The 19500-nt window shown below is 42.1% G+C and overlaps 1 protein-coding gene across 2 annotated transcripts in view; it reads left to right on the top strand.

Annotated features, from left to right (window-relative positions):
- Positions 1–12838: 12838 nt before the first annotated feature.
- The window catches only part of PANK1 (pantothenate kinase 1), a gene marked incomplete at both ends in the record, with an annotated part of 69447 nt that continues 62785 nt past the window's right edge, over positions 12839–19500 (top strand). Inside the window, one exon of one of the 2 annotated variants that reach the window (XM_079706084.1) lies at positions 12839–13547. In XM_079706084.1, coding sequence (XP_079562210.1) covers positions 12839–13547 — 709 coding nt within the window. Of the gene's footprint in view, positions 13548–14418; positions 14447–19500 lie in introns of those variants that run through there. The other variant, XM_079706085.1, reaches the window with a different exon arrangement.

Genomic DNA, 19500 nt, shown 5'->3' with positions numbered 1-19500 from the left:
TTAATGAATTCGGGGACACTGAATTTTCTCTTTGAAATGAGTGTAGTAACACCTAACTTTGTAGGTATTTTGTTAGGGTTAAATGAGCCTTACTTAACTGGCATTTAAGAATAATGATAGCTTATATTTACTGAGCATCTCACAAATAACTTTAAATCCCTCATCACCATCCTCAAGAGGTCTCTCAACACTGCCTGGCAATTTCAGAAACACTGCCTGGCAATTTCAGAAGTAAGCTAAATTTGCACTATTTTATACCCTTCCTCTCTCTTCACACCTTCCCCAGACTGTGTTTCCCTCACTTTAAGCTGATGACTTCACATCATATTTCACCGATAAAAGAGAAGGAAACTATGTCATCTTTTAGTCACCAAATCTAGACTTCTCCCTGCATCTGCATCTACTTTTCCATTGCTCTTTCAACCATGGAGGAAGTGCCCCTCCTTCCATTAAAGACCAGTCCTTCATTTGTGTTCTAAATCCCATCACCTTTTACTCTCACCAATGGATCATTCTATCGGCATTCAGATAGGCTCCACTATCTCTTTGTCTTTGAAAACTTTACCTTGACACCTAAAGTGCCTCCAGTTACTGCCTTGTTTCTCTGCTCCCTTTATGGAAGATTCTCAAGAAAGTTTCTGTACACACCATCTCTCCTTCGACACCTATTTACTCCTCAGCTCACTCAGATTTGGATTCCAGCTCCACCACTCTTCTGAGATTGTTCTTGTCAGCGTCACCAATGACCTTCTTATTATCAACAGCAGTGTCTCCTTTATTGTTTTCTTCTTACTTCACTTCTCAGCAGCATGAGGCCCACTTGGACTATGAAATATTCCCTGCTCTTAATTTCTGGAATACCTTATGGTCAATCAAACCAGATTATCACCTGGTTTTCCTTCTGCTTTATGAGTCTCCATCCTCAGTCTTTTTTCCTTTCTCAGCTCCGTGTGTCAATGTTAGTATTTCTCAAGATTCGATCCTGGGTCCTGTTTTCTTCTGTACCTACAGTTTCCCTAGGTGATCTCATCCATCACAAGCTTTAAATGCAATATTATGCTGATGGCTTCCAAATGTATATCTATAGTTCAGGCCTCTCTTACCACCTCCATACTCACATCCCTACTGCCTAATTGACATACCTACTAGGCTATCCAACTGGCATATGAAGTTTACCTCTTCCAATTCTACTTTATTGCTAAAACCAGAAAACTAGGAGCCACGCTTGACTTTTCCCCTTCCCTAATTTTATAAATTTATTTAATAATTTCTGTTGATTTTACTTCCAAAATAGGTCTCAAAACTGCCTTCTATCCATCTCTACTGCCAGACTCCCATCATCTTTCATCTGGATGGCTGCCTCCAGGCTTTCCCACGTGCCCCTGCCCTTGTCCTTTCTCTATGTAGCAGCCAGAGTTATCTTTCTAAACATAAATAAATCAGCTATTGTCACGTGTCTGCTTCAAAACTGTCACGGGTTTCCCATTATGCTTAGAATAATCCAGAGTGCTTACTAGAGACTACCGTGCCTCCGGCCTTCAAGCCCGTGTCTACACCTTCAACCTCATCGTACCCTACTCTTCTTCTCCCTCATCATGCTGTAGTCACACAGGCCTTCTGTGAGTTCCAAATTCTTAACTATCCCAGGGTCTTCTGACTGTGATGCCCTCTGCTTTGCTCTTCACCTAGATTGCCGCTTCTCATATTTTGGACCTTAACAGTATGATCTAAGAATGGTCTTGCCCGCAAATCCAAGAGGGGTTTAAACACGGGGAGGTTTGTTTATCTCTTATAACAAAATTTCCAGAAGTAGGCATTCTAGGGTGGGCACAACAGCTCCATGAGCTTATAGGGACTCAGCCTCTTTCTATCTTTCAGCTCTACCATCCTTCATATATTGTCCTTCTCATGTCTGACCTCATACTTGCTGCCTCATGGTCACAGATGGCTGGTACACCGTAAGGCCTTAACTCTATCTTCAGGGCAAAATAAGAGGAGAGTAAAGGAGCCAAGCCCACTTTTAATCTAACTTTTTATTATGCAGGATTCCAAACATAACAAAGAGAATGATATGAAGACACTCCCCATCCATGGATCCATTATGCAACTACAATAATTATCAATCTGTGGCCAGTCATATTTCATCTATACCCTCTGCACACACTCTCCCTCTCTCCTTATTATTTTGAAGCAAATCCCAGACACTATCATTTTCCCCAAATATTTCACTATGTATCTCTAAAAGATAAAACTCTTCCTTTTTAAACAAAACCACAATACCATTATCACACAAAAATTAGCAGTTCATTAATATCAAATATCCAGTGTTCAAATTTTCAAGTGTCCCATAAAAGTCATATTTTTTATAGTTTAAAGTATCCAAATAAGACTACTACTTGCAATTGATACATCCTTGAAGTCCCTTTTGATCTGTAGGATCCCCTTTCTTTCGTTTTCTCTCAATTTATTTTTTGAAGAAACCAGGTCATTTGCCTTGTAGAGTTTCCTACAATCTGGATTTTCCTAAATGCATCCGGATGGTGTCCTCTGTCTTCTATATCTTATAAATTCATAGTTGGAACTACAGGTTTGATTAGATTCAGGTTTGTTTTTTGTTATGTTCTGCTATCTGAAAGCATCTAATGTCTGATTGTTTCTCTTTGTGATAATATCAGCTTTTGATGATTACTGCCTAGGTCCATTAATTATGTTATAAAATGGTTATGTTTTAATTATATCATTCCTTCTTCATTTATTAGCTGGACTACTTCTATAAAGAGAAACTTCCTGCCTTTATTATTAGGTTACTCAATGGGTACAGAAAATAAAGGAAAGATAAAATGCTTGATTCTTTTCCTTAGTTTACCAGTTTTCAAAATAATGACTTGATTCACTAGTGTCCTCCAATGATAACCAGTCAGCCTTTTTTAAAAAGTTGTCTTTATGAACTTTTGGATTTAAACATATTTGATGAGTTTCAATACATTGCAGTTATTATCCTTATTAATGCTCAAATTGTCTCATCTTTGCCCTTTGGGAGTGTCCTCAAATTGATTCACCAGTTCCTTTGCTATGAAAAAAAACCAAATCTTTCCTGAAACATCATGTGGCTCATTTCCACTTCTGTCCCGCTGGCCAGAGTTGTGTCACATGGCTACGCTGAGCTGAAAGGTAGTGGTAGTTTGGATCATTCACCATCTCTTGAAAGAGGTTTCCTCTCATGCCTCATCTAAAGAATGCACCCTCTATTATTCTGTAAGGCTCTATCTTGTTTACTTCCTTTATACTACTAACTGTAAACTGTAGCTATTTTATTTGTTCACCTGTTAAATGGGTCTGATTGCCTTACTGGTTGTAAGCTTCATGATATTTTCCCTAGCACAATACCTGTAGGTGCTCACAGAAGATACTCTATAAGTATTTGTTGAATAAATAAGTAAATGAGATAGATACCACTGTTATCCCCATTGTATACATTGCTGCCCAATACGGTAGCTAGTGCCCACATGTTACTATTTAAATTTAAATAATACAGCTACTATGGAAAACAATATGGAGGTTCTCCAAAAACTTAAAAAACAGAACTACCATATGATCCAAAAATCCCGCTTCTGGGATTATATATAGAGGAATTGATCTCAGGATCTTGAAGAGATATCTGCACCCCCATGTCTATTACAACATTCTTCACTGTAGCCAAGACATTGAAGCAACCTAGATGTCCATCAGTGGATGAATGGATAAAAAAAAAGATGTGGTATGTACATGTAATGGAATATTATTCAGCTTTTATAATACAGGAAATCCTGACATTTGCAACATATGGATGAACCTAGAGGACATTATGCAAAGTGAAATAAACCAGACACAGAAGGACAAATACTACATGATACCACTTATATGAGGAATCTAAAATACTCAAACTCATAGAAGCAGAGAGTAGAACCATGATTGCCAGGGGCTGGAGGGAGAGGAAAATGGGGAGGTATTAGTCAAAGGGTACAAAGTTTCAGTTATGCAAGCTGAGTCTTTGAGATCTACTGTACAACATAATGCCTATACTTAATAACAGCATGTACTTACAAATTTGCTAAGATGGTAGATCTCATGTTAAGTGTTCTTATCATCATCATCATAATAATGTAATAGTAGGGAAAGAGGGCAAAAGGAAACTTTTGGAAGTGATGGATAAGTTTATGCCAAAAATTGTGGTGAAAAATTGTGGTGATGGTTTCACAGGTATATACTTAACTCTAAACTCATCAAGTGGTATACATTAAATATGTACAGTTTTTTGTTTGTTTGTTTTGTTTGTTTGTTTTTTTGCGGTACGCGGGCCTCTCACTGTTGTGGCCTCTCCCGTTGCAGAGCACAGGCTCTGGACGCGCAGGCTCAGCGGCCATGGCTCACGGGCCCAGCCGCTCCGCAGCACGTGGGATCCTCCCGGACCGGGGCACGAACCCGTGTCCCCTGGATCGGCAGGCGGACTCTCAACCACTGCGCCACCAGGGAAGCCCTACAGTTTTTTTATATGTCAGTCATAGCTTAATAAAGTGGTTTTAAAAATAAGCTAATTTTTAAAAATCATAAATTAATTAAAACAAAAATACAATTTAAAATCCAGTTCTTTTGTCACATTAGCCACGTATCAAGTACTCAGAAACCACTCATAGCTAGTGACTGCCACCGCAGTGTAGATATAGTGCATTTACCCCATCACAGAATACTATTGGAAAGTGCTGGATAAAAGAAGAAGCTGGCTAAGAGGAGGAGCTGGGATTCAAACCTATGTCTGAATGACTTCAGGGATAGAACTGTTTTATTTTTTTTAATTAATTTTTATCAGAGTATAGTTGCTTTACAATGTTGTGTTAGTTTCTACTGTATAGCAAAATGAATCAGCTATACGTATACATATATCCCCTTTTTTTGGATTTCCTTCCCATTTAGGTCACCACAGTGCATTAAGTAGAGTTCCCTGTACTGTACAGTAGGTTCTCATTAGTTATCTTTTTATACATAGTATCACTAGCGTATATGTGTTAATCCCAATCTCCCAATTCCTCCAACCCCCCACAGATAGAACTCTTAACAACATGTAGTATGTAATATCATTGTTGTTATTACTTGCTTAGTCCTTTCAATTTCAGCCCCTCTGAAAGAATTTACAGGGAGCTTCAAGCCTGGCTACCTCATAGGGTAACCAACTGTCCCAGGGAGTTTCCAGGATGCAGAAAAGTCCCGGGCAAACCAGGCTACCTAAGTATCAGAATTCTCTATTGAGTTTTGTGGCAGGCAAATAGACGGGCTCACTCAACTCCATTTCAACCCCTTGTAATATGCCGTATTGTGCACTACACGTGAGAAAACTGCACACTTCATTTCCCAGACTCCCTTAGAACTTGGGTCCTGTACGCGGCTTAGCCCAGCCAAGCAGATGCACCTGGGCAGCATCTGGAAAGCCAGGTTGAGGAGGAGGCTGCACTTCTGCTGTTTTGTCTGGTGGGCGGTGCCATGGCAGCAGGGGTCCCAGGGTCTTGTCTTGGACATCATGGATTTGGAGAGACAGAATACAGGACAAGAATTTTGTAGGTTTCCATTCAGCCTGAGATAGTCCTGGACCCGGCGGTAGGAGCAGTGACTCCCTGATTTCTTGGTTTCCTGTTGTACAAGAAGTAGCAGTTCCCTTACAGAAGTTCCCTTAGGAAGCTGATCCTGTGGTGGGATTCTGGGATTCATTACTGGGAGCCCAGCCTAGAGGCTGTTCCTTCAACCTTTCCAGTGATTTTTATTTACCCAATTCCCTGCACTAATTCATTTTATGAGGAAATGAGTTAAAGTGGCTTTTATCACTTGCAGCTGAAGAAACTTCAGTATTCATAGGGGACTTTGCCCAGAAAACAGGGAAGCTATAGGAAAAATTTGAATGCCCTGAATGCTGGGACCCTAATCGAAGCCTGTCCCTTCCACTGATATCATCCTCAAAGGAATGTGCATACCCCCTCTTCACCAGCATCCCCCCAAATATTGGAACTTTGGTGATGAAGAGATGAATACATACGTACACACACACACATACACACAGAGATGTAGATATGTATATAGATACGGATATGGAGATAGATACAAATATAGATACACATTTTTTTCCCCTCTTGCATATGCTGGAATGCTCTTCCAAATCTCTCTACATGATACTTCGCACCTCAATCTCTCAACCTTCAGGAACCAGTATCAATGTGGTTTCCTCAACTACCCCCATGTAAACTGGTTCCTTTCTTCCAATAATTCTCTTTCACATCATTTTATTTGCTTTTTATGTTACTTAACACAGTCTGTATTTATTTATTTAACTGTTTATTTTCTGACTTCCCCTGCCCCCCTCCCCAGAGGAAGGTGTGCTCCATGATGGATGGGACTTTTTACCTTGCTCATCACTGTAACTGGGAACAGTGGATTACACATGGTAGCATCATTTAAAAATATTAGTTGAATAAGTATATAAAATAGAGAATGGTAATAGCTAGGACATTTTTTTTAAAAGGGAAACAAAGACCCAATGCAGCCAAAAATTAATTAATTTTTTAATTTTTTAAAATGGGACGGACTTCTCTGGTGGTGCAGTGGTTAAGAATCTGCCTGCCGATGCAGGGGATACGGGTTCAAACCCTGGTCCAGGAAGATCCCACATGCTGCGGAGCAACTAAGCCCATGCACCACAACTACTGAGCCCATGTGCCGCAACTACTGAGCCTGCGTGCCTAGAACCTGCACTCCGCAACAAAGAGAAGCCACTGCAATGAGAAGCACGCACACCACAATGAAGAGTAGCCCCCACTCGCCACAACTAGAGAAAGCTCGCGTGCAGCAAACGAAGACCCAACGCAGCCAGAAATAAATAAATAAATAAATAAATTTAAAAAATAATTTAAAAAATAAAAAGGGAAAATGGCTCTTTTGGAGACAAAAATTTAAGATACTAGACTGCAAAAACATTTCAGTGAGAAATAAAGGGACCCAGTAATTGTTGTGAAGAGCAATGCTGTATGGGCAGTGGAATACTGTATCAGGTGTTTGCAACCATGGCATAAAGTCTGCAGGTGACCGGAGATACGCCACCTTTTGGGAGGCACTGTGGCTGAGTTATGAAACGTGCAGGTTCTAGGGCCACCCAGACCTGACTTCAAATGTCTGTTATACATTTCCTGCTGTGTGAAAGTGGGCAAGTTAGCCTCTCTAAGCTCTAGTTCTCTCCTTCAAAATATGAGGATAATAACAGTACCCAACTCACGTGACTACTATGCTAATTTAAAAAGATGACACTTAATAGTGTGCTTAGTACAGTGTATGGCATGTAAGAACTCAATAAATGTTAGATAAGAAGACTACTATGATTTTACTAAACCCAGCTCCATTCCTAAACTTATGCCCAGTACTTGGGGTCACTCTGATTATAGCTTATCAAATTTCTAGACAGTCACATTCCACCTCCCTTCACCAAATCATAATTGGTAGCTGCTCAAAAAATATTAGTGACCGACAGGAAGTTGGTTCATGTGAGGTGTGCTACATTCCTGTACACACGGTTATTACTGGTAGTGGCAGCTGCTAATGATATATTTTTCCACCAAACAAAAACAAAACAAACCCAACAACAAAAAACTAAAATAGGCAACAATAGTATCGAGTAGAAAATGCTCCATCAACCCATATGGAAAAACAGTAAAGAGAATGGGATTGGCCTGAACCCTCTCTAATGGTTTGTTCCAGTGAATAATCTTCCTTGCTTTTGATTTGCCCTATTGAGAGGGACAGGGTCAATTCATCCTGTCAGTCAGCAAGTGCCTACCATATTTATGGTAAGAATACCTCCTCCACTTCCACCCCCACCTTAGTTAACTTCTATTCGATATTCAGAATTCAGCTTAAATATCATTTCAGCTACTAAAGTTTAAGACTAGGCCAGGTCCCCCTGGCGTGTGCCCTCATGGCACCGGGAGTCTTACCTTTTTTTGCACTTCGCGGAATGCACTTACAGTTTTGCTCTTGTGGTGATTATGTGCTTAAGCCTTGTCTTTTCTGTAATCTAGTTAAGGACAGGGCCTTAGCTTTTGCTTAAGAGTGTATCCCTGGTACTTAGCTTGGTGCCTGCTGTGTAGCAGCTGCTCAATTCTGAAGAAAGGAAAAGAGGGAGGCTCTGATGCAGGGGTCATCAGAATCTCCCCATAGCATGTTACTCACCAGAGCAGCGTGCGTTTGCTTTTGGCGGCCTCTGACTGCCTGCAGCAGCGCTCCTCCCCCGGGGCCCTGAAGAAAGCAGCATGAGAAGCAGGGTCATTGAGAGTAGCACTGTCCTCGAAAATAGTGTCTTGTGTGAGGTGCCCCATGCGAATCTCTAAGAAAGGTACCAACACCGATAGCAAAAAGGCAAAAAAGCAAAAAAGAAGTCATTTTGGGTCGATATAATTCTGGCAGTTAAAGTTCTAGTAATTCTTTTTAAACTATATCTTGAAGAGTACCCTTTCTCTGAGCTCATACTGTCATGTGTGTGACTATTAAGGGGTAGAAACTTGGGCAAATTTGGCTTTATTTCCATTTTAGCAAGGAACTAGAATTTCTGCCGTGATAATGTGTAATGATGGCATGGTGGACAGGTTTTATCTGTGTCTTCAAAAAATAACAGTAAGTTACAAGTCTTATTTAGAGTAATAGAAAACTAGTGCTTATGTCCCTTTTTTTATGGGAGGGAGGGAGGGAGAAGGAGAGAGGAAGGAAGGAAGGAAAGAAGGAAGGAAAGGAGAGGGGAGGGGAGGAAGGGTTGAGTTAGACTGAGATAGGCAGATATTGATATGGCTTCCATATCAATGTAAGTTTAAGTACAAGAATGTCATGATCAGATCTATATTTTTAAAGGCTCACCCTTTTTTGTGTGTGTGTGTGGTACACGGGCCTCTCACTGTTGTGGCCTCTCCCAGTGCGGAGCACAGGCTCCGGATGCACAGGCTCAGCGGCCATGGCTCACGAGCCCAGCCACTCTGCGGCATGTGGGATCTTCCCGGACCGGGGCACGAACCCGTGTCCCCTGCATCGGCAGGCGGACTGTCAACCACTGCGCCACCAGGGAAGCCCGAGGCTCACCGTTTTTAAAGTATAAAACCCAGAGAGAATATAGGTAGAAGATCTTGCTCCTTTTCTGCTTATTTTATCTTGCATGCTGAAACCACCACATTCCCAGTTGCCCAAACTAGAAACACAGAAATTATCCTAGCCTTACCTCTCCCTCACCCTGCAATTAGCCACTAAATCCTATAGATTCTTTAAATAATTTTTAAATCCACCTGATGATCTCATTCTGAATGGTGTGTCCTTCACTCAGTCCCTTCTCACCTCTTTCCTGGTTGTTTCCAGTAGTCTTCTATCTAGTCTTTCCAGCTAGGAGCTTCCTCCCCTATTTTATTCTCCAGACTGCTTCCAGAGATCCTTCCAGGATGCAAATCTAGTAGTTTTTCCACAACCTAAAACTCTTCAATGGTTTCTTATGACCTTCAGGAAGAAGTCCAAATTGTTTCCTAGGGTGCAGAAAGCCACCTGAGATTTGGACCCCATCTAACCTTTTTGGCCATCACTCACCTCTTCCCTTCGTAGGTTGTGTTTCAGCCTTGTTGAACTCCCGGCAGGTTCCCAAACATGCCAGATGGTTTCGAAACACCGGCAGAGTCTCCACTCCCTCAGTTCTGAATGGAATTCCTTCCACCTTCCATGATGAAATCCCATTATTGTTCAAAACTCAGTTTACAGGTCATTTCCTCCCTGAAGCATGTCTTAACGTCCATCTCAGCACCATCCTCCTCCTCTGTCCTCCTATTCCATCATTGCTCACTCTCTGGAGTCCTCTGGAATTCCCTTCCATGGCATTGGTGACATACTTTGTTTCATTCATTGTTGCTCCAAGGAAGGACCATCTGCATTTTTTTTTAAATCCTGTTTTGAAAAAAGTTACTGTTACTGTTTTGTTTCTTTAATTTAAAAAATATTTAGCGTCATCATCACCATCATCACCATGCAGATTCCTGTGCTCCAAACCTACTGAAGGTCTACGAACCTCGTCCCAAAATTGGCTCTTAAAAATTCTCCTAGGTTACTGGTCATGTCCTGTTTGTTGATCAGGTGCTGGCTACACAGGGTGTTCATTTGTGCAAAATTCACTGAGCTCTACCCTTAGGGTATGTGTACATTTCTGTATGTATGTTATTTTCAACAGAAAGTTTAAAAGGAAAAAGCTCCCTAGGTTATTCTTATGGAGAACTATTGACTTTCCTCTCCCTCTCTCTCTGAATTGTAAGCCCCTAGAGGACAACGAAGGCATTTATTTTGGCTTTGTACCCCCTGCATTTGTTTTACTGCCTACAATATAGTACATGCTTAATAAATGATTAGTAAATAAAAAAATGAACAGAGGGAGAGAGTGCCTTGTGTCTGGTGGTGCAGTGGTTAATAACAGCACCTCCCTCTCTTCCGAACATTATCTGTTCACCTCCCCTGCTGGAGCACATGATAGCTCACGCCTCAAAATTACACCTCTGAAACCACCCCCCGCCCCCATAAACATGTGAGATGCCTCCTGGCTTCCTCTCTACCACATGCAGGGTGTAACTGATCCAGGGCACCAGCCTGACGATGATGAGAGAAAGGAAGCAGGTGGAGGACTTTCTGTCCCCAAACCAGTACTTCTGCCCTACCTGGGTCTGAGCCACCTGGCTCAGGCCTTCCTCACCATGCCTGGGAACCAAGCTGGAGAGAATATGTCCTTGGAGATACTGCATTGCTAAATCTTCTATTTGCATTTCTGATGTAAAGTGCTTCCTAAACTACTCAGCTTAAATTATGTAGGAATTTGAAAACTTTATATTTGAATATTTAGGTGTAACAATGGAGGTTTTTGTTGGTGTTGTTTTGTGTTTTTTTAGCAAATTTACAGTAGAAAGTGAGAGACACCCTGGGTGAAATATCACCAAAGTCATTTATTCAGTCACAAATGATTACCAAGAGCTTCCTAGGGATACAGTGATGAATGAGAGTCATCTGCCTTAATGGAGATTACAGTGTAGTGGAGGGAGACAATCAAATAATATCTAACTTTTTCATAGCACCTATGATGTGCTGGACACTTTACATATATATTCATTTCATCACTGTAACAACTCAGTGATGTTCTATGATTACCCCCATTGTAGCATTGCAGACTGATAGAGTCATGAAGGTCAAGTGTAGGAGGAGAGAGCCCTAATCTTGTCCTAAGGGTCAGGGAAGATTTATTTAAATATAAGCAGTTGAAGCAGAGATCTGAGGATTGAGTTGGAATCTAGTAGACAAAGAGGTCTGGGAACAGGCAACGGAAACAGCAGAGGCAAAGGGATATTCGTGTGTTTCAGGAACTGAAAGGCTTCTCTGTAGAGGGAGCGTCAGGAGATCAAGATGAGACAGGGGAGGTAGGCAGGGGCCAGATCATCTAGGTTTTTATCTCCATGTCTTCAAAAGTATAATAAGGTCAGGGAAGCAAAGATAGGAGAATTAAGGTTTATTCTTAGCTTTGCTCTTACTAACCTCAGCCATCCCTCTGTGGCTCCGTTTCCTTATCTGAAAAAATGTGTGAATGGACCAAAGCACTCAAGTGGTCATGGGTTCTAAAGCTCTGATTCTAGGTCAGGCTCTGCTGGAAGGAATTCCGATCAAGGTGCAGGCCCTGGCTGCTGCTGAATGCACCCCGAGGCCTGTAGATTAAGTAAATACAGATGATGGAGAACATCACACACAATAAGTTACTCAGTAAATGTGGCTGTGAGTATGGTTTGTTCCCCTTGCTGGAAGTGAAGGATGAGCTGCTAATAATAATAATAATTATTATTATTATTGCTAATAATAACAGTGTAATAAGGATAACCACCTCTTGTGGGCATTTAACTGTGTGCCAGGACTGTACCAGGTACTTTCAGATAGATTTCTCATGACAGCTCCTAGATAGATTCAAAAGCTGAAGCCTCACGGGATTACACAGCTTTAAGGAAGGTCCTCACCACCCAAATTTGTCCTGCCTACTGAGCGTGTCCAGTCCTGTTCCCTGTCGCTAGGTATGTTAACTTGAGCAATGACTTTCTCTTGGTTTGATCAGGGGCTGAGTTGGAATTTGAACCCAGCTCTGACTCCAGAGCCTTTGGGGTTGTCTACCCTGCGATGCTGCCTTCCCTTCTTAAAACACAGGCAACTCCTTACTCTATAAATAGAGTGACATTGTCTCTTAAACGTCCTTTCTGGGTGAGGAAAGTGCTTTTTATAGCTTGGGACTGCTTCTGTTTACTTGGTCTCTTCCAGCACCAGTTAATCCCGCCTACATCTGTGACCTTCACTGTCCTTACACTGAATTCCTAGGTTTCCTCCCTGCAAAAGACAACTTCACGAGGCCACATGGTGTCTGTGTGTGCCAGCAAAGAAATTACACTTTTCTCCCTCTCCAAATCCGCCTACCTTTCTATAAATAATCGTTCTCCTTCCCCTCAGGCCTGTGAGTAGTTTGGTCACTTCACTAAACACACACACACACTCACAAAGGTTTCGAGGAGGAGGGCACGACGTGAATGACCTTGCAAAGGTATCTAGCTCACTGGGGACAGGATTAGCAAACCCAAACCTCTACAAATATTTCTTGTCTTCGCCGCACATTCCTCCCGAAGCTGCTCGCTCCTCTCGCGCCGGCCTCGCCCAGTCCCCTCTCGGCTCGCTCCGCCATACAAAGCCCAACCCGCCCATCTCTCCTTTGCAAAGCCAGAGAACTTCAGTCCCCATGTTGAAGCTCGGCGGTGGCGGCGGCGGTGGCGGGCAGGACTGGGCATGCTCAGTAGCGGGGACAGGTCTGGGAGGCGAGGAAGCCGCGTTTGAAGTCGCGCGGCTGGGGGATCCGGGGAAGGCGGGCTGCCGGGTCCCCGGCTGGGGGTGCGCTGGTATCCCCGATTCCGCGCCGGGAGTGGGCATGCTCCAGGCCGGCGCCGGGGGACCGGCGCGCGGGGGGCAGGGCGTGGAGGAGGTTGGAGCGCCGGCGGGAGGAGGGGAGGAGCGCCCGGCTCGCCATCCCCCGGCGCCGGCTCTGCGGCTGTTGAATCGGAAGCCGCAAGGAGGATCCGGGGAAATAAAGACGCCCGAGAATGACCTCCAGCGAGGCCGCCTGAGCCGGGCCCCGCGCGCCGCCCCACCAGCCCCTGGCATGGGCGACCACGGCGGGCAGCCGGAACGCTCGGCCTCGCATGCCCCGGGGACTCCCGCCGGCGCCGGCGCTGCAGCCGTGAACGGGGTGCTGCACAACGGCTTCCACCCGCCGCCCATCCAGCCGCCGCGCCTCTGCAGCCGGAGCCTCCCGGGCGGCGGCGACGCGGCGCCCCCGCGCCTCCCGCTCCAGCCAGAGCTCCAGCCACAGCCACCGCCCCCTCAGCACGACTCCCCGGCCAAGAAATGCCGGCTGCGGAGGAGGATGGACTCGGGGAGGAAGAACAGGCCGCGTAAGTCCCTCCGGGAGGGGAGCGCGGGCGCCAGGCAGGCGCAGCGCGGGGTCCGGCACCAGGGAGCGGCGGGCCAGGCACCGAAGCGCGCGTCGTGCACACCAGCGCCCACCGTCGGCGGACCGCTCTGAGGGGGCGCAAGCACTACAGATCGTTGCCTAAGCCTGACCCGTGCTTGCTTCCTTCCATCTGTAGAATAGGCCGATTGGACTCGGAGTCTGAGCTGCTTCTCAGGTCACGGCTCTATGGAAGGCAAACGCACTGGCCACCTTACTAATTTGTCGGTGGGGAAATGCACGTGTGTCAACATTTGGTGGGGTCCGGGAGTAGGGGTAGAGCAGCGGTGGGTGGAGAGCCTGAGTTGCCCTCGTTCTTTTCCTCGCTCCTTTCCCTTATGAGAGCTCGTCTTTCTGGGTTGGCGCTCAGGGCAGTCAGCTTGCCCTTTGAATCGAAGAGAAGCCGCCAGCTCCCTGGGCCTATTCGCAAGCGCGAGGTCTGGAGGCGTGGAGTTTGACAGCCCCGGAAAATCACAGCCTATTAAACGCTGTTTCCTCGCAGCCAATGAGAGGACCTGTTGGGAGGGACACACCCACTGATACCATGTGGGCCGGAACTATGTGGACCAATGAAGATTGGAGGTGAATTTTTTCGCGGAGTGGGGAGGTGGAGTTGAGGTTTCTAATAGTACTGTACAGTGCAGAATGCTGAGATGCGTTATTTCACAATCTAAAGCTTGTATATATGTTAGTTTGTGAAGAGTCCCTTCCCCGCTGGAAATTCTGAGATGCAAATTGTAGATCGAGTTTACAACAGCTTTTTCTTATCTGAGCTGAACTTAATTCAATTTGTTACCTCTTTCTGGGTCTCCTTAATGAAGCTTATAAATGGCAGAAGGCAAAGTAAGTAGAATGCATGCTAATAAGTGATTGCATTCAAACATGCACCTTTTGCATATAGGTTATTCTGTTTCACATAGGGAAATTGCTAGATATGCTTTGGATTCGTCTGTAAAAGCTTGATATTTGGCAAAAAGCTTCACTTTTTTCTGTTTCTGTTTATCAACTTAGACTCTTAGCTTTTCTGCATTCAGTTAAAGTCTCTGAGACTTTGGAAAGCATTTTAACTCGACTGTGGGACGCGGTAACTCTGATACTTGTGTTTTGTAGGTCTGAAATGTTTCGGTTGAAAGTTAATGTCTTGTCGGGAACTTTGAACCCATACAGCAGATTGGCTACGGTTATAAGGAAGGCATCTAACACCTGAATTTCTGTTTACTTTTGTTTTTGAGTCTTGTTAGAAAATGACTTTCTTTATGGATTTAGCATTGATTCCTAATGATTTATTAACCTGTTTTACTTCTTTTGAAGCCACATTTTAGTTATTTCTCTGATTTACATTAACAAACTGTATGAGAATTCACAATGTAAGTAGCTAAAATATAACGAAAGAGAACTGCTTTGAGTATTTAGTATTGCTAGCTTAAATGGTCTGTGTTTAACTGAGTGTATAATACCTCTTGAAATAATTTTTGAGGAATTGAAAATACACTCTCTTAACAATAGCATGAAGGCAGAGAAAAAATAACCTTGAGCCTTAACTTTTGCTTGCAAATCCACAGGAAGTATTATTCTAGAATACAGGAAAGTATAACTTTATGCCTGTGTGCTTTGTCAGGTATTAGTTTAGTTTTGTTTTTTAATGAAAACCATAGTTATTTTAAGTTTAGCGATCATACTTATTTATCAACTTTTAAAAAGAATTCATCAAAATTGACTTTTCATTATCCTATCATGTTTTTTTTCTCAAATTTGAACAAACATTTCTGAAATAAATTTTACATGTTCTGAGCCATATCTGCTGTGTTGACTACCAAAATCTCTTAGTTAAAACTAGGCTTAATTTAGTATCTTTATACCTTGCCTATTAACATTCAAGTATCTTTTTACAAAAAAAAAAAGAAAAAAAAATACTGCCCAATCAGTTGATATTTAGGTAATCTAAGACAAATCTACTTAGACTCAAGCACATCCCTATTTTCTGATGACTGATAGATTTTTACATAAGCAATTATTACAAAGAGTATTTACATGCTTTAAATGAAATTTGAGTATGTGGTTGATAAAAGCATCAAAGCTGGACAAATAATTAATTCCTACTTACAGTTTGCAACTTCAGACTCCTGCTTCTGTCCAAACCAGAGGTGTTTTAGGGCAGCCAGATATCACTTCTCTCAGATATGCACCTGGATTGCATATGTGAGTAGGTATGTTTCTATTTGCTAATATTTTGAGTAGAGTGTAATAAACATTAAAATACTTCATGTTTAAAAGCAATGAATGGAATGAAACAAACCATTCAGTAGTTTTTGATTATTTAAAAATTTTAAATCTGATCCCTCAGTGCAAGGACTATTCACAATCTTGTAATCTAAAAATCAGAATAGTGGCAGGTTGATTTTGCTAAATCAGGAAATCAGGAAATCTTGTCCACTCTTTTTATCAAAAGATCACCTCACTCACTGTGCTTATTATTCTTGGAAAGCTTTTCCAAGACTTAACTGCTTCTTCAAGCTTTCTTGATTACTTTAGCAACTGGGTGCCCTCAACCAAGTTAGCTCTCCTCTTGGAATGCTGGAGTCGGCTAGATGATCTTCAAGTATTGTTTCTTATACTGTACCTTCAGATTCTAAGATACTTCAGAGCTGACGGTTCTTTCTATATGACTTCTACACTAGTTATCCAGTCTGCCACATGGCTTAACATTTTATTATTATTATTTTAAAAGTTTTTATTTTTGCCTTGTGCTGATTGTTCTATGTATGTTATTGGTCTTTTCTCTGCAATTAAGTTGGAAGTCTTATTATAGATGGCAGTTTTTTTCATATGCTGTGCAACTTGGGTACAGATATTTGAGTATTTGATTGATGTTGATGAAAAAGGTACAGGTGACATCATCACCACCTCATTGAAGTAGCCATTTCCATCTGTACGACAGACGATGGCGAAAGCCCTTCAGTGGAGTTTCCATGAGGTCTCTATAGGGAGATTCCTTTTGCATGCTCCTTGGTGCTCTGATTTTTTTGAAGCATACGTAAGTAGCTGACTCCTTATGGAGTCAACTCATATACCAAATATTTCTAAACTAATGATAGTCCTAGTAAAATGCCAAGAGCCTAATATTTGTAAATGGTGTAGTTATTCAAACTCTGGAGGGCTTGAGTTTGAATTGCAGCTGGATGACCTGGGGCCATTTATTTAACCTCTATGCTTCAGTTTCAGTATTGGTAAGATGGAGCTAATCATACAACCTCACCAGGTTGATGTGAGGATTAAATAAGATAATATGTATATAAAGAACTTAGATTCCTGCTTGGCACATAGCAGTTATTCAGTAAATGCCAGCTGTCATCACCGCCATATAGAACACTGTCCACCACTAACCCATAGGACAAGACGACTGAGCTGGCAGAGACACCTCAGAATGACTTCCTTACTTAAAAAGGTGGGGGGGGGGGCTACAATAAGAAAGACCAAAAAGTTTTATTTGATTAGCTATGACACTCCTAGCCCCACAATTACCTTTTTCCCCCCTTTGCCTCCCAAAATATTGGGTAATACAAAAATGGAGGAAAAAAGCAGGGAAAAGGGGCTTCCCTGGTGGCGCAGTGGTTGAGAGTCCGCCTGCCGATACACGGGACGCGGGTTCGTGTCCCGGTCCGGGAAGATCCCACATGCCGCGGAGTGGCTGGGCCCGTGAGCCATGGCCGCTGAGCCTGCGTGTCCGTCTGGAGCCTGTGCTCCGCAGCGGGAGAGGCCACAACAGTGAGAGACCCGCGTACCGCAAAAACAAAACAAAAAAAAAAAGAAAGAAAAAAAGCAGGAAAAAGTACTCACAGCACCATCACTCAGAGAAAATGACTGTTTAAAATGTGCTAAAGGTAATTTTGGATCACACTAAGATAAGATTTTGATAACTTTTTTTTATTGGACTGTATTTGATTTACAACGTTGTATTAGTTTCAGGTGTACAGCAAAGTGATTCAGTTATACATATACTTATATCTATTGTTTTTCAAATTATTTTCCCACTTAGATTATTACAGAATATTGAGCAGAATTCCCTATGCTATACAGTAGGTCCTTGTTGATTATCTATTTTAAATATAGTAGTATGTATATGTCAGTCCCAAACTCCCAATTTATCCTTTTTTATTTAAAAATTTTAGCAAAAGCATTTTCTTACAGCATTAAAGCATCATTTGTAATGGTTGTATTATATTCCCAATGTTCCATTATATAGATATACCATAATTTATTTAACCTGTCTCTCATAGCTTTAGGCTGCAGCTAGAGTCTCTAAACATCATAAACAGTTCTGCAGCAACAACTTTGTACATAACTCTTTATTTTTGATGAAATTGGTGAATATATACTTTTTGGAGAAGGAACAGAAATGGCACAAAGGAGTATATAGCTGTTGCCTTGAAATCCTGGATATTTTATTCATTTATTTATTTTCTTTTTCGGCTTTATTGAGGTATAATTGACATTTAAAATTGCAATATATTTAAAGTGTAGAACATGATGATTTGATATATGCATGCATTATGACAAGATTCCTATCATCAAGTTAAGAAATACATCCATCACCTCATATATTTACTTTTTTATGAAAACACTTAATTCTGCTTTCTTAGCAAATTTTAGTTATACAATACAGTGTTACCAACTATAGTTACCGTGTTTACATTAAATCCTCAGACCTTATTCATCTTATAACTGAAAGTCTGTACCCTTTTACCGGGCTCTCCCTATTTCCCTCACTACCACCATGCCAGTCCCTGGCAACCATTGTTATTCAACTCTGTTTCTATGAGTTCCACTTATTTTTTTTTAAGTTTCCATATATAAATGATACCACACACTGTTTGTCTTTCTCTGTCTGGCTTATTTCACTTAGCATAATGCCCTCCAGCTTCATCCATGTTGTTGTAAATGACAGGATTTCCTTCTTTCTCATGGCTGAATAATATTCTATTGTGCACATATATGCCACACTTTATTCATTCATCCATCAGCAGACACTTAGGTTGTTTCCATACCTGGATATTTTAGACTCTAAAGATACTTGGAGACAAGCCACACTAGTGAAGAGAGGAGAAAAATGCAAAGGAGGTAATTGTTTGAGCCAGCAAACACTATGCTGCAGAAAGGTAAATACCTGAGTACCATCAGAAGACTCAAGGATGTGAGCTGCGCTCTTCCTTCCCAGTGTGTAGCAACAGGCAAAAATAAGGGATGGATCAGTGCCTGCAGCCTCCTGGTGGAAGTTCCAAATTCTGAGATTCTCCAGATAGAACACTAGCAGAAGATGGGTGAGAGTTCATTATGCATGTAACACATTCGTGGACACAAACTGAAGAAACCCTAACCTGTTACCGGTTTTAGCTAGCCACCATTGTCAAAGTGTAAGGCTTCACTTTTCTACATATTGGGATATTTACCTTCGGCACTTAGAATTTCCCCTACTTCTGAGTCAGGCTAATTAGAAAACCCGGGATAAAAAGATAAACAGGTAGAATTTTCTGGTTGTATCTGCATAGAGTATGAATATATATGCATTTTTAAAAACATAAGCAGAACTTCTAGATGGACAGGGAGCTTTGCGAATCGAGAACAAAAGACAAAAATGGAAAGCGAGGGCACATTCTACATTGCTCCCTTCTAGGGTGTGGTCAGATTTCTAAGTTTGTCAATGAAGTTATGAATTGTTCAATGCACATTTGAACTGAAGATTTAAGAATTTAACGGCACAAGTGTTCAGTGTCTAAGTGGTTAAGTCAGGTATCAGGATTTATTAGGGACATGAGCACCACTTTTCCCGAAAAGGCCAGTAAGTGAATTTCAACGTTAATACAAAGCATATTTTGTTTGGCATAGTAACAAAAGATGGA

This window comes from Hyperoodon ampullatus (genome assembly GCF_949752795.1).
Source record: "Hyperoodon ampullatus genome assembly, chromosome: 1".
NCBI lineage: Eukaryota > Metazoa > Chordata > Mammalia > Artiodactyla > Ziphiidae > Hyperoodon > Hyperoodon ampullatus.
Note: the sequence above shows the minus strand (reverse complement) of the source record. Positions and strands in the feature narration are given on the sequence as shown.